Source organism: Lingula anatina, chromosome 10 (genome assembly GCF_051362555.1).
Source record: "Lingula anatina isolate TDL-2025a chromosome 10, LinAna3.0, whole genome shotgun sequence".
Classification (NCBI taxonomy): domain Eukaryota; kingdom Metazoa; phylum Brachiopoda; class Lingulata; order Lingulida; family Lingulidae; genus Lingula; species Lingula anatina.
The window spans coordinates 16,291,641-16,302,583 of record NC_141776.1 but is presented as its reverse complement, the minus strand read 5'-3'; the positions used below and the strand labels follow the sequence as shown (position 1 = coordinate 16,302,583).

General features: G+C 40.4%; 2 protein-coding genes across 4 annotated transcripts; both read right to left on the bottom strand.

The window, feature by feature from the left end:
- Positions 1–166: 166 nt before the first annotated feature.
- Positions 167–4,866, bottom strand: LOC106152912 (uncharacterized). Of its 2 annotated transcripts, none has more exons than XM_013526655.3 (8): positions 4,683–4,866; positions 3,608–3,808; positions 2,725–3,167; positions 2,309–2,495; positions 1,810–1,917; positions 1,427–1,567; positions 700–825; positions 167–407 (listed from the first exon to the last, which is right to left on the bottom strand). In XM_013526655.3, the coding sequence occupies exons 1-8, from the start codon at positions 4,729–4,731 to the stop codon at positions 277–279; spliced, it is 1,386 nt and encodes a 461-aa protein (XP_013382109.2). In that variant the 5' UTR covers positions 4,732–4,866; the 3' UTR covers positions 167–276. The 2 variants fall into 2 exon arrangements, with proteins under 2 accessions (XP_013382109.2, XP_013382108.2); XM_013526654.3 differs by having other exon boundaries at positions 694–825; positions 4,683–4,864.
- Positions 4,867–4,953: 87 nt separating this feature from the next.
- Positions 4,954–9,748, bottom strand: LOC106152911 (uncharacterized). Of its 2 annotated transcripts, none has more exons than XM_013526652.2 (9): positions 9,559–9,748; positions 9,103–9,186; positions 8,543–8,737; positions 8,060–8,193; positions 7,588–7,893; positions 6,901–7,087; positions 6,276–6,464; positions 5,933–6,043; positions 4,954–5,511 (listed from the first exon to the last, which is right to left on the bottom strand). In XM_013526652.2, the coding sequence occupies exons 1-9, from the start codon at positions 9,620–9,622 to the stop codon at positions 5,375–5,377; spliced, it is 1,407 nt and encodes a 468-aa protein (XP_013382106.2). In that variant the 5' UTR covers positions 9,623–9,748; the 3' UTR covers positions 4,954–5,374. The 2 variants fall into 2 exon arrangements, with proteins under 2 accessions (XP_013382106.2, XP_086853354.1); XM_086997228.1 differs by having other exon boundaries at positions 4,954–5,505.
- Between the last annotated feature and the right edge of the window lie 1,195 nt (positions 9,749–10,943).

The following is a 10,943-nucleotide window of genomic DNA, read 5'->3' as shown; positions in this document are numbered from 1 at the left end:
GGTTCACATACACACGATGTTATTTCCTTATTTCCAGAAAACAGTATTATTATCTATGTAAACGTCACTCGCAATAAATACCGGATACAATAAAACTACCATATTAATGCTACATGCTATGTACATAAATTTATCATATTGATAGAAAGTAACAAAAGACACGTCATGCAAGTGAGGTATTATTTTATTTCTTAAGTATTACCGCGGTTAATCTAAAACCTCAGTTCTTTCCAAGAGATATACCGAGTTACTACATGTTGATTGACACGTTGGCGGTCAACAGAGGCGGCAGCTTTTCTTGCAGTTCTGGGACATGTAGGTGTAGTTCCTGGTGCACTCTCCAGTATCTGACCAGTACTGACAGTTTGTGCTTTGGTCTGCGCAACTTCCTGTGTGTCCTACCGTACCTGACGAATAAACACATGTATTAAATTAACCTAACAAATAAATGCATGAACTTAGCATGCACTAAAGGGAAAAGGAATTAGGAAGGTCTAAACAGAAGTATACAGTTTTGAATATGGTGGCTGTGGCCTTGTCTCTTTTAAGATTAATAAAAATTACAGAGTGAGAAAAGCAGAGACATCTACTGATAATAAAGGTACGTTTATACATTTATCTCCGAAATTCTGGGCGATGATCCCGGGTTGGTTACACAAATAATGATAATATTGCTGACACAAATGATCCTACCTGTACCTGAACATTGGTTGCAGCTTTTCTTGCAGTTCTTCAGCATATAGGCGGCGTTCTGAGTGCACTGCCCTGTCTCTGACCAGTACTTGCAGTGTTGGCTCTGGTCTGAGCAGCTGCCAGATTGAGTCCCTAAACACAATGACTCTCTAAACACAATGATTCTCTAAACACAAGCATACTCAGTCCCTAAACGCAACACATCGAGTCCCTAAACACAAAAACACAAACCCTCTAAACACAAACATATCGACTCCTAATAAACACAAACATATCGAGTCCCTAATCACAAATGCATTGATTCCCTACTCACAAACACATGCAGTCGCCAAACACAAACACATCGAGTCTATAAACACAAACATATATTGACTCCTTAAACACAAACACATTGACTCTAAACACGCACAGATTGAGCCCTATAAAAACGAATGCATTCAGTCTACTTAGTGAATAATAAATCTATGAACAAAAATAGAAATAGAAAAAAAAATAGAAATGGAAATGGAAATATCGAGAAAATATAGTTAAAAAACGTCGATTATTGGTACTGCAGGGGGAATTATTTTATTTTTGAAAGGGGTACGGGTCTACCAATTTGTCCTTTAAAGATGGATGCCGACTACTGTAGCTGTAAAACGATGCCAAGCAATGTAGTGCAATTGTCGCGTGTGTGTGTGTGTGTGTGTGTGTGTGTGTGTATGTGTGCGCGCGCGTGCGTGCTTCTAATTACCCTGGCCTCCAGCTGAGCAGAGATTACAACTCTTCTTGCAGTTCTGAGACATGTAGGCTTGGTTTTTGGAACACTCTCCGGTCTGAGACCAGTACTGGCAATTCTCACTCTTGTCCACACAGCTGCCCCCTGTACCGGTCCCTAATCAACACAAATAGCACGGTTTATTCATTGTAATTTTATTCTTCAGAGAATTACCTATGTATATACCGGGGGGTGGGGTACTTACATATAGGTATTAAAAATTAAAATAGAGCGCTTCTTATGGTTTTATTTTCCAAACTCTAACCAACTTTCTTGCAGCAAACGCATTGGCAGACAATACGTTACACCAAGATACATGTCTTTGTTGTTTCTACTGAAAATAAAACTTAAAGTTGTACCTGTTCCAGTCCCAGTTCCGGTGTTGGTTCCGGTTCCGGTTCCTGTTCCAGTTCCAGCCCCTCCTGACCCGGCACAATTCATTCTCAACTGCTGAGCATGCTCCTGAGCTGAAATGCGATCAAATAAATTGTGTTCCAGAAATTATTTAGATGCGGAATATGGTGAATAACCATGCAGTTATGTCGGGATAGAAAGTGAAGGTTTAAAACAGTCAAGGGATGTTGCGTTAATCCTTGATCAGTTGGCATAATAAGGGAAAAGATATAGAAAAATGAATAAACAAGTAAATAAAAATACGCAAAAATTGAAAAAAAGGGACAAACGCTTAAATCTGAAAAACCTTAGATGAATAAACTTACATATATAGAGAGAAAAAGAGACAAAGAGAAACGAACCAATGCAAACAAACATACGACAAACAGATAACTAATTAGACAAACGAATTTATAAAACCTTCACAGTAAAGAAATGAAAACAGTACAGCAACAAGACACCTACAACGTAGAGTTTGGCTATTGCCGCATCTGGTAATGTAGTTGTTGTTACAGGGGAAGATTTCCTGGATCAGGGCATATATGGCGGGATCGTAGGCCCTCAGCTTGTCTCTTGTGCTGACAGGACCGTGGATGCCGTTCACAGTGTCTCGGTGGGTGTTGGCGTTGAAATAACTTTGTACGGCCTCAGCCTTTGCAGAAGGGAAAAAGCCAATTATATATAAATGGTACTGTCCTAGAAAATCTTGGTTGTTGGATGTTTAATATAGTTACAATAATCGCTGTGGTATCATCATCATCATCATCATAATAGGATTCACCTTAATTTTGATAATAGACATTTAGAAAGCGTCACTTGCATAGGAGACGCCAACATGATCGCCTACATAATTGTCTAACTCAGTGGATACTGATACCTACCCAGTACTCGACCTCGTCAGTACCGGCATACGTGTTGGCCCACAGACCACGTGATATGGCACTGCTGTACGCGCTCTTCAAGCGAGCCTCAAACCCTGGCACAGCAAAGTATGCCCCGAGACTCTGCAGGGCATGGGAGTACTCGTGCAGGGCAATGTCCTCGTTGGGGTCGTAGGTGTCGGTGGAGTAACAGAGAGCGTTTTCTTCCGCGCAGGTCGCAACGGGTGCCGTCAAAGTGGCGCCGAGGCCACGTGCTCGAGTGTCCCAAAATGGATCCAAGTACGCATGCTCAGGGATACTTCGGGTGACTTCGTTCTGGCCATACACGGCGAAACGACCGAAGTGTTTGTAGTAGGAGCGACGGACGTCTTGTCTGTCGGCGAACAAGAATCTTACGACATAACATGCGCGTTTGACCGCATCTTCCGGCACATGCACAGAACCTGCCAGGATTAGAGCAGCATGAAGCTGTTTTATCAAAAGGAAATACATGTATACGCATTGTTTTGTAAAATGGAAAAGTAAAGTTAGTCAACCTTTATAAACTTTATCAAAGGTGGGAGCCAACTGCAGGCAGGGTTGGTAAATGATTCGTAAGTACCAGAAAATTGCTCGTTTTCCCGGGAAAATCAGTCTCGGCAGGTAAATCGGATGGAGTGTACCTTTAATACAACAAACTTATCGTTTATAATGCCAAAGCAGGGTAAAAATCATATAATCACAAATGCAGGGTAAAAATTCATTGTGAAAATCTGATTCTCAAAATATCTAAAAGTTGTGAACTATAAAAACAAGGAGTCTATTTTTCAAAAATTTTAATCATAAAATTGTATCGTCCATCAAAACAATTAGGAACAATAACATACAATGTTCAACTCCCTACCTAATATTGGTATCCCGTACGCCTCAGTGTACTTCTGATAGTACGTGCTAAGGCCGTTAGGGCCCATAATGGCTGCACTGCGGAGGTCATTGGGGACAGATCGAACGCTCCAACAGCTGTGGGAATTCGTGGGGGACCCAGGCCTTTCGCTGCCTCGTGACGTCAGCATTCTCATGAACACAGACGAAGATACTGGTACAGCTAGGTGATAACATTGGAAAATAATGTGAGTCAATAATGATGAAGGAAAAGTTTGATTTTGCTTTGATCCAGGGTTTGTTTGATGACCGTGTTTAGCTATTATTTTGCCTACTTGATCTCATTTGGGCACGCAAAGATATGCTTTGTATCTATATATCTACACACAGTGAAACTAAATGCATCATTCCTACCTTAGACCCAATGAGGTTGAATAAAATTATTGATGAGGGAACGTGGGCTGCCCACGTAGGACACTTGCACGTTATAGGGGGATAACGACGAGAGAACTTTAATTAATGGAATTAAAAACAATATTAATGGAATCAAAAACAATAATTAATGGAATTAAAAACAATATTCATTTATACTCATTTATAGTACATATTGTAAAGACATTTGCTTTGCTCTTGTTATTACTCAAGGATAAGAAGGAGGGTTGATGTTTAGAGTAATAGTTTAAAAATAAATAAAAATGTAAGTATTTATAATAACAGAATGGGCACATGACACGGCCCACATGCAATGAAACCCGTGTCTTCAATGGACTCGTGTTTCCTCACACCTTTACAAATCGGCGACAAGATTACACTAACGATTTTCAAAACAGTTGCGACAAGAACTGCACCGTCACTTCTTAACACATTTCATGAAATATTGGAAGCAGAATATGGTTCCGTTTCATAATGAAACTTTAGTCTAGAGTCGGCGCGCTTTTTATGTCTACGACAATTTAGCCGTAACCGAAAGTCTTCAATGAATATTGAAAACTAACAAAAGGGATATTTCAGATCTCTTCTGCCCTCTTTTGAACTGTTTCGCGTGTTTAAGGCTAAGAAATGAAGTAATTTTTTGTGAATTATCGATATCCACTCACCCACGACACTCAGCAGCAAGCATGCCAGCGATGTCAAGAACCATGCCATGGTGTCGTTTATTCCTCCACTGACCCTTTAGGTGTTCTTTCTGGACACCAGAGCTCTTTTATACAGAAACACACGGGTAATCTAAATCCACCGTCGTCTACGGTCTCTCCGTTAGCTACGTACCACCCCATATGACATTTTTCTCACACGTTCTTAACGTCTGCCACGGTAAGATCGTGTGTCACAAATTAGGTCGTAACTAAAGGATCAAAAAGCTAGAAATATTAATACCACACAAACTTTTATTCACTTTTTACTTTTATTCACATTCTTGATACATGACAAAATGTGTGCATTACTTTACAATTGCAAGTACATTTGAAAATATTCAAGCCAGGCGAGAATTAAAAAACAACGGCTTTGAATGTCCCTAACGTATTCGGCCTTCACATTCGACGTTTTTAAGTTGATTTTTTCTACAAATTACGTCACGTGCCCACTTGGCAAAATTTGGAAAATGCTGTTCCAATTTTAATTATGTACCAGGCTACTAAAACACTGTCCATCAACTACCAGACAGAACCGTTGAGAACCGTGAAAACCGCTGTGACCACGCTCCTACATCAACAGTCACGTAATCAAAGAAGGTAGATCTAAACTTTATAAATTACAGAAACTGAACTTTATATCGGGAAGATTGTCATCAGCATTGCCGGCAGCTTCTCCTACAGTTGGTCAGCATGTACCTAGGGTTGCGTGTACACTCCCCGCGTCTGGACCAGGATGCACAGAACATGTTCCTGTCCACACAGTTGGTGCCTCCTCCTCCGCCGCCTCCTCCTGGAAGAACAGGAATTCAAGAAAAAAATGTTAATTTTTATACATGCATATATCGAACACAGTTGTTCAAATGTCACAGGAAATTGGTCCATTAAGTGTTGATATACTTTAGAAGCAGTGACAGGTGCTTATATTAAGTATGTAGACAGATAGCGAAAACGTGTAGTCTTCACCTAACGTTCAACCCAAAATTACAATCCGGCATAAGCTATAGTGCCAGTACCGCCATTATATAAAAAGAACTCCTGTAATACAAGGCCCTGTTCCCATAATTACCAGTATGTGCAGATAAACCGCCCTAAAATTTGATCACGCTTACCCTTACCTGTATGAATTTAATGGAGGGTGGGTCACTGGATTTACTGCACATGGCAGAGAGTATAATAAGAAAATATGCTTTTATTACCAGCTGAATATTTACCTGAACACTGGCGACAGCTCTTCCGGCAGTTGACCAGCATGTACCTCGGGTTCTTGTCGCACTCTCCTCTTCCCGCCCAGCCAGCACAGCGGTTGTCATTGTCCGTACAGTCTGGAATGATACATGGTCAAATACTACTGTAGGTGTATCGACTTTGGCGGCATTTGATAACTGTACTTAACGTTGCCAGACAATCAGGTAAATGTAACTGCACAAACAAAAAGTGACATAAAAGTACCGTATATGTAGATCTACATGTAAAATTAATATATCCTTTTCGTTGGCCATAACAAACCTGAAGAAAAAAATACACACAAATGCATGTATTTTAAACCACACTTACTGCCTCCGCCAGTTCCTCCTCCGGTTCCCCCACCGGTTCCCCCTCCAGTTCCACCTCCGGTTCCCCCACCGGTTCCACCTCCGGTCCCCCCACCGGTTCCCCCTCCAGTTCCACCACCGGTTCCACCACCAGTCCCTCCGCCTCCGTTTGAATCACAATTTAAACGAAGTTGCTGTGCTCTTTCTTTTGCTGTAAAATGAAAAAGGCTGTGAAATGTGATTGCAATATAAAAAGCAAATGTGCTCCTGTAAATAATAAGCTATTAGGATCTACTGCCGTGATTTACTCAAATATTTTAAATGGATATCTGATCACAGAAAAATGCTGAATACATGACTAAAATTCTACTATCCTGCAGATTACTTCACAATTTCTTTTTGACAGAGGTGTCCCCTTGCCAGATTTACTATAGAAGCAACAACAGCAGAAGTAATAACAAAAGGAATGTGCACGTACTGGTAACGTTTTGTGCCAAAGAGTTACTTTAGATATTTCCAGTGGTTTACATCAGCACTAATTCGTGTAGCAGTTTAATTGCCTTAAGTCCGAACGTGTGTTGTTTTAAAACAGTTTGGGTGTTTCTCGTTGCTGTAAATGCACTGCGTTTATTTCTATGAAAACTCACCATATATTTCCTGTCTGTTCCCGCACCGTTTGATGTACGTGTTGCCACATGGGTACACCTCCTTGATGATATTATAAAGGGCCGGATCGTAATTCTGGAGCTTAGACCTCGTGTTAATGGGACCATGGACGCCATTGGGGGTCGCGGAGAAGTCGTTGACGTTAAAGTAACTTTGGACCCCTTCCGCCTGTTAAAATAGTTCGTAACACATAAATATGGTGTTATGTGATAAATAACAGTGAAAGGGACACAAAAGTGTACCGATATGAGCTATGATGTGACAAAGAACTATATTCTTAAACGAATCTCTAAAGATAAGAGTATAGTAACTAGTTATTATACTCACTCAATAATAATTTTAAATTGTTTCATATTGAAAAAAAAGCCAAGCTGGATTTTCTTAATAACTGCGCTTAGATACCATTCCCACAGATTTTTGGATCGATCTATCTCCCTGGGGAGTCTCACTAAATTGCAATCAACTCAACCGGCTTAAATGTCTGTCACGCCTATATAGTAAAGCTGTTAGGGGGTAATTATCTTTACCCTAGCTGATTCGGTAGGCGTGACAGACATTTAAGCCTCTTGAGCTGGTAGTAATTTAGCGTGAACCCCCAAGGAGTTGGTCGATCCATCCAGATGGATCGATCTAAGTGTGGGAACCCAGTCTTAGATAAACCCACTCACCCAGTATTCCTCCTTCGTGCTCAGAGAGTATGTACCCCTCCAGAGTCCTCGGCTACGTGCGCTGCTGTACAGACCCGCCAACCTCCTCTCGAAACCTCTAATGGCGTACTTGGCTCCCAGAATATGGACGCCGTGAGAGAACTCGTGGAGAGCAATGTCCTCACGGTACCGGTCGCCAGTCTCGCACAGCACGTTCTCTTCCGCTCCCGTCGAAACTGGCGCAGACTCAGTAGCTCCTAGGCCACGTGCTCTTTGGTTCCAGAACCCGGGTTCCAGGAAAGAGTGTTCTGGGATATTGGTGGTTACCTGAAGGTCAATAACATCAAGGTTAACTTCTGGATAATGTTTAAATCTCAACACGCAATTTTTATTAACGTACGTAATTTAGCATCAAAAGGAAGGATTTATTATACACTAGCTTTCTTAAAGAAAAAAAGATGAAACATGAAAAAAAATATATATAAGTCTTTACCTCTCTTCGTCCCATGATGGCAAACCGTCCGTAACGCTTGTAGTACGAGTTACGGACGTCATATCTGTCAGCCAGTAAGAACCTCACAGTGTAGCACGCCCGCTTCAGTGCGTCGTCGCTAAGGTAACGAGACCCTACGGTGATCAAACAGAGAAACTTACGAGAATTCCAATATCATGAAAATGTAAACAATTTAGAATTGCTGACGCGATTTTCATTTATTTGCTTCATATTGGTCAGTCGTGAATGAAATAGAAACAGCTGAAGAAGGGGAGGAGAAAAAACTTATAAAAAAGTGAGACAAAAGAAAAAAGAGAAAAAGAAAGAAAGAATAAGTTAAGGAGTAAAATAAGCAATCAGAAATAAAAGAAATGAGTTACACAAAGAATAAAAATAAAACAGGGAGATGGACAGGGAAAAAAGGCAGAAAGACAAAAACATTAACAAAGTACCAGCCGAAAACAAATAGAGGCGGAAACCTACCTAAGACCGGGATGCCGTACGCCTCTGTATATTTTTGATAAAAGTATCCCAGTCCATTGGGATACATGTTAGTTCTACTGCGCAGACTCTGCGGAACTCCCCGGATGGAGTCACAACTGTGGGTATTGCTGGCTTGACCAGGGCGCCCCCCTGCCGCCATTACACCCTCCATCATCGTCTCATTGTATTCTTCAACTGGAAAATATGAACGCATCGAATAAACATGATCTTTTCCTGAAGATAATGATCACATTATAGTTTTATTAAAATTGATTTAAAGAGGAGATTAGATTCTAACAAAGCAGAAACGCCAATTTGAAAATCACTTCTGGTGGTAATTGCAATTATTGTCTACAATTGAAATATGCAAAAGGCCTGGCTGCGGAGATTGCGCATTACACGCAGAGGTTTGGGATGTAGGGAGAGGGGGAAAACGACAAGTGTGCATACAGCCTATCAATCCGTAACAGCGACAATCCAAGAATTCAGAAAACTGATTTTGTGCCAACATATCAAATAGTGATAAATAAAGGCATACTGTATAAGAGTATAACACTTACCATATAACTTGAGGTACAAGTAGGTAGAATTAATGTCGTTAATTGGTGCTTGGGTAACTACGGCGTCCTCCTGCTGGACTGAACCTGAATAATATTTATTTAATAATTTATCTATTTATTTATTTATTTAGTTAGTTAGGCGTCCGTATAGTGCATTATTCCTTATCTATATGGTGAAGTAGCAACATTTGTTTTGTTGCAAGCAAAAAAAGTTTTTTAGTTTCATTACCGAACTGTGCTAGCCTTTTTACTTCTAAATTTATTGGCAGTTTGTTTCTAGACCTATGGAATGCATAACAAGGTACAAAATTGAAACACAGGTGCGTCACACATGTCAATAATTGGACTTAGTAGTTACATTCCCTGTTGCAACGTGTAAATGAAATAAAATAAAGTTTTAAATAGCCATTGTTATATATAATACGTTCTTTAATAATTTAATATGGAAGTACTCACGTTTTGCACAAGACACCAAAATAAAAGCGACAAACAGCTTCATGCAACCACCGGCCATCCTCATCTTTAAAACCCGGTGGTTACTCTTCAACAACGGCAATAATCTGCTGTCCAGCAGGGCTGACCGTCTTTTATACTGCTCGCTCAGCTGCCAGGCATGAGTTTGCAGTTTATTCCCCCAAATTACTGGCAGCCGTGGAGTGGGAGGAAATAAACCACTTGCACGTGCGTGAGTAATCACGGTCCAATCACTTCGTGTTTCCGGTATAGAGCAGTGTGCAGACGCTCGCAAAACTGATGATGTAATAAGTGTGGTAATAAAAAAATTCTGGGCGGTCGTGCAGGTCTTAAATTTATGCTGCACTTGGACAATATCTTAACTAGATTGATCCTACCACTATCTTTTACGCAATTTCAACATTAGTTTGGTAAGAATTAAATTCACGACTAGGAAGCTAATAATGGAAAACACACCGTCTGTATTTCCACCGTCAACGAACGCCATTTAAAAGTTAAATAAACTTAAAATAACATAAAACGTTAGCATAAAATTCGACAATTTCATGAGGTGCTAGTGCATGTTTTTTAAAAAATATTTTGATAGGTTCAGATTTGAAACAAGCATTTGGTTAGAATGCATATATAGAAATACGGACAAATAATTAAAAGAGCATTGTAGCATTCTTTTACAAAAATATTTTTATTTTGCTAGCATAGATCACACAGATAAACTAAAAAAATCTGTAACTGCATCGGCACACATGGGCATTTCTCTCCCATTCTTGTAGGATGTTTTATTTCCTACTAGCGTCATTTTGTTTTGATAGTCTACGCGATACTGCAACACGCGTCTCTATCGTTTGTTATCTTAACCCGTCATCGGCAGGGTGCACGCGAAGGGTGTTACAATGTACATGTATGCGTACTCCCTAGAACGTCAAAAGCCCACGCTTTTATTTTGCTTTTATTTCGTCATGATGACTTATTATTTATCACCACGTACAACGATCTTTTCAACCCTCTTCAATCAAAATTGTTTCATACAGGTGCATGTGTCAAGCCACGTTAACTGTATAGATATCTTACGCCGTATATGGATATGCCGCCTACGAAGGCAAACATGTGACGTAAAGACGTGACGTAAATACCAGGGTGTGGCTAGACCCCGTCCATTTTATACCGAAAATCGGGCTAAGCTTCGTCATCAGACTATCACATACACTGCAGGTCTTTTTTGTCTCCATGTTTTAAGCTGTTTTATCAGTCTAGTCTTACGATGACTCAGGTCAGTTCAGTAGCTGTGAAATCGCTCACCCATGGACAATGCACTGCGTGACTGTGACCATTGATGTTCGGTGCAATTGCCCTTTTATGGACCAGCGAGA

Bases quoted from the DNA above. Each gene is read 5' to 3' on its own strand.
- LOC106152912 (XM_013526654.3), bottom strand. From the start codon at position 4,731: ATGGCATGGTTCTTGACATCGCTGGCATGCTTGCTGCTGAGTGTCGTG. The intron at 1,918-2,308 runs GTAGGTGTCTTG...ATCGCATTTCAG, and splicing joins CAATAGCCAAACTCTACGTT to CTCAGGAGCATGCTCAGCAG. The intron at 1,568-1,809 runs GTACAACTTTAA...TGTGTTGATTAG, and splicing joins CGGAACTGGGACTGGAACAG to GGACCGGTACAGGGGGCAGC.
- LOC106152911 (XM_013526652.2), bottom strand. From the start codon at position 9,622: ATGAGGATGGCCGGTGGTTGCATGAAGCTGTTTGTCGCTTTTATTTTG. The intron at 8,194-8,542 runs GTAGGTTTCCGC...TGATCACCGTAG, and splicing joins GTACGGCATCCCGGTCTTAG to GGTCTCGTTACCTTAGCGAC. The intron at 6,465-6,900 runs GTGAGTTTTCAT...TTCATTTTACAG, and splicing joins GAACAGACAGGAAATATATG to CAAAAGAAAGAGCACAGCAA.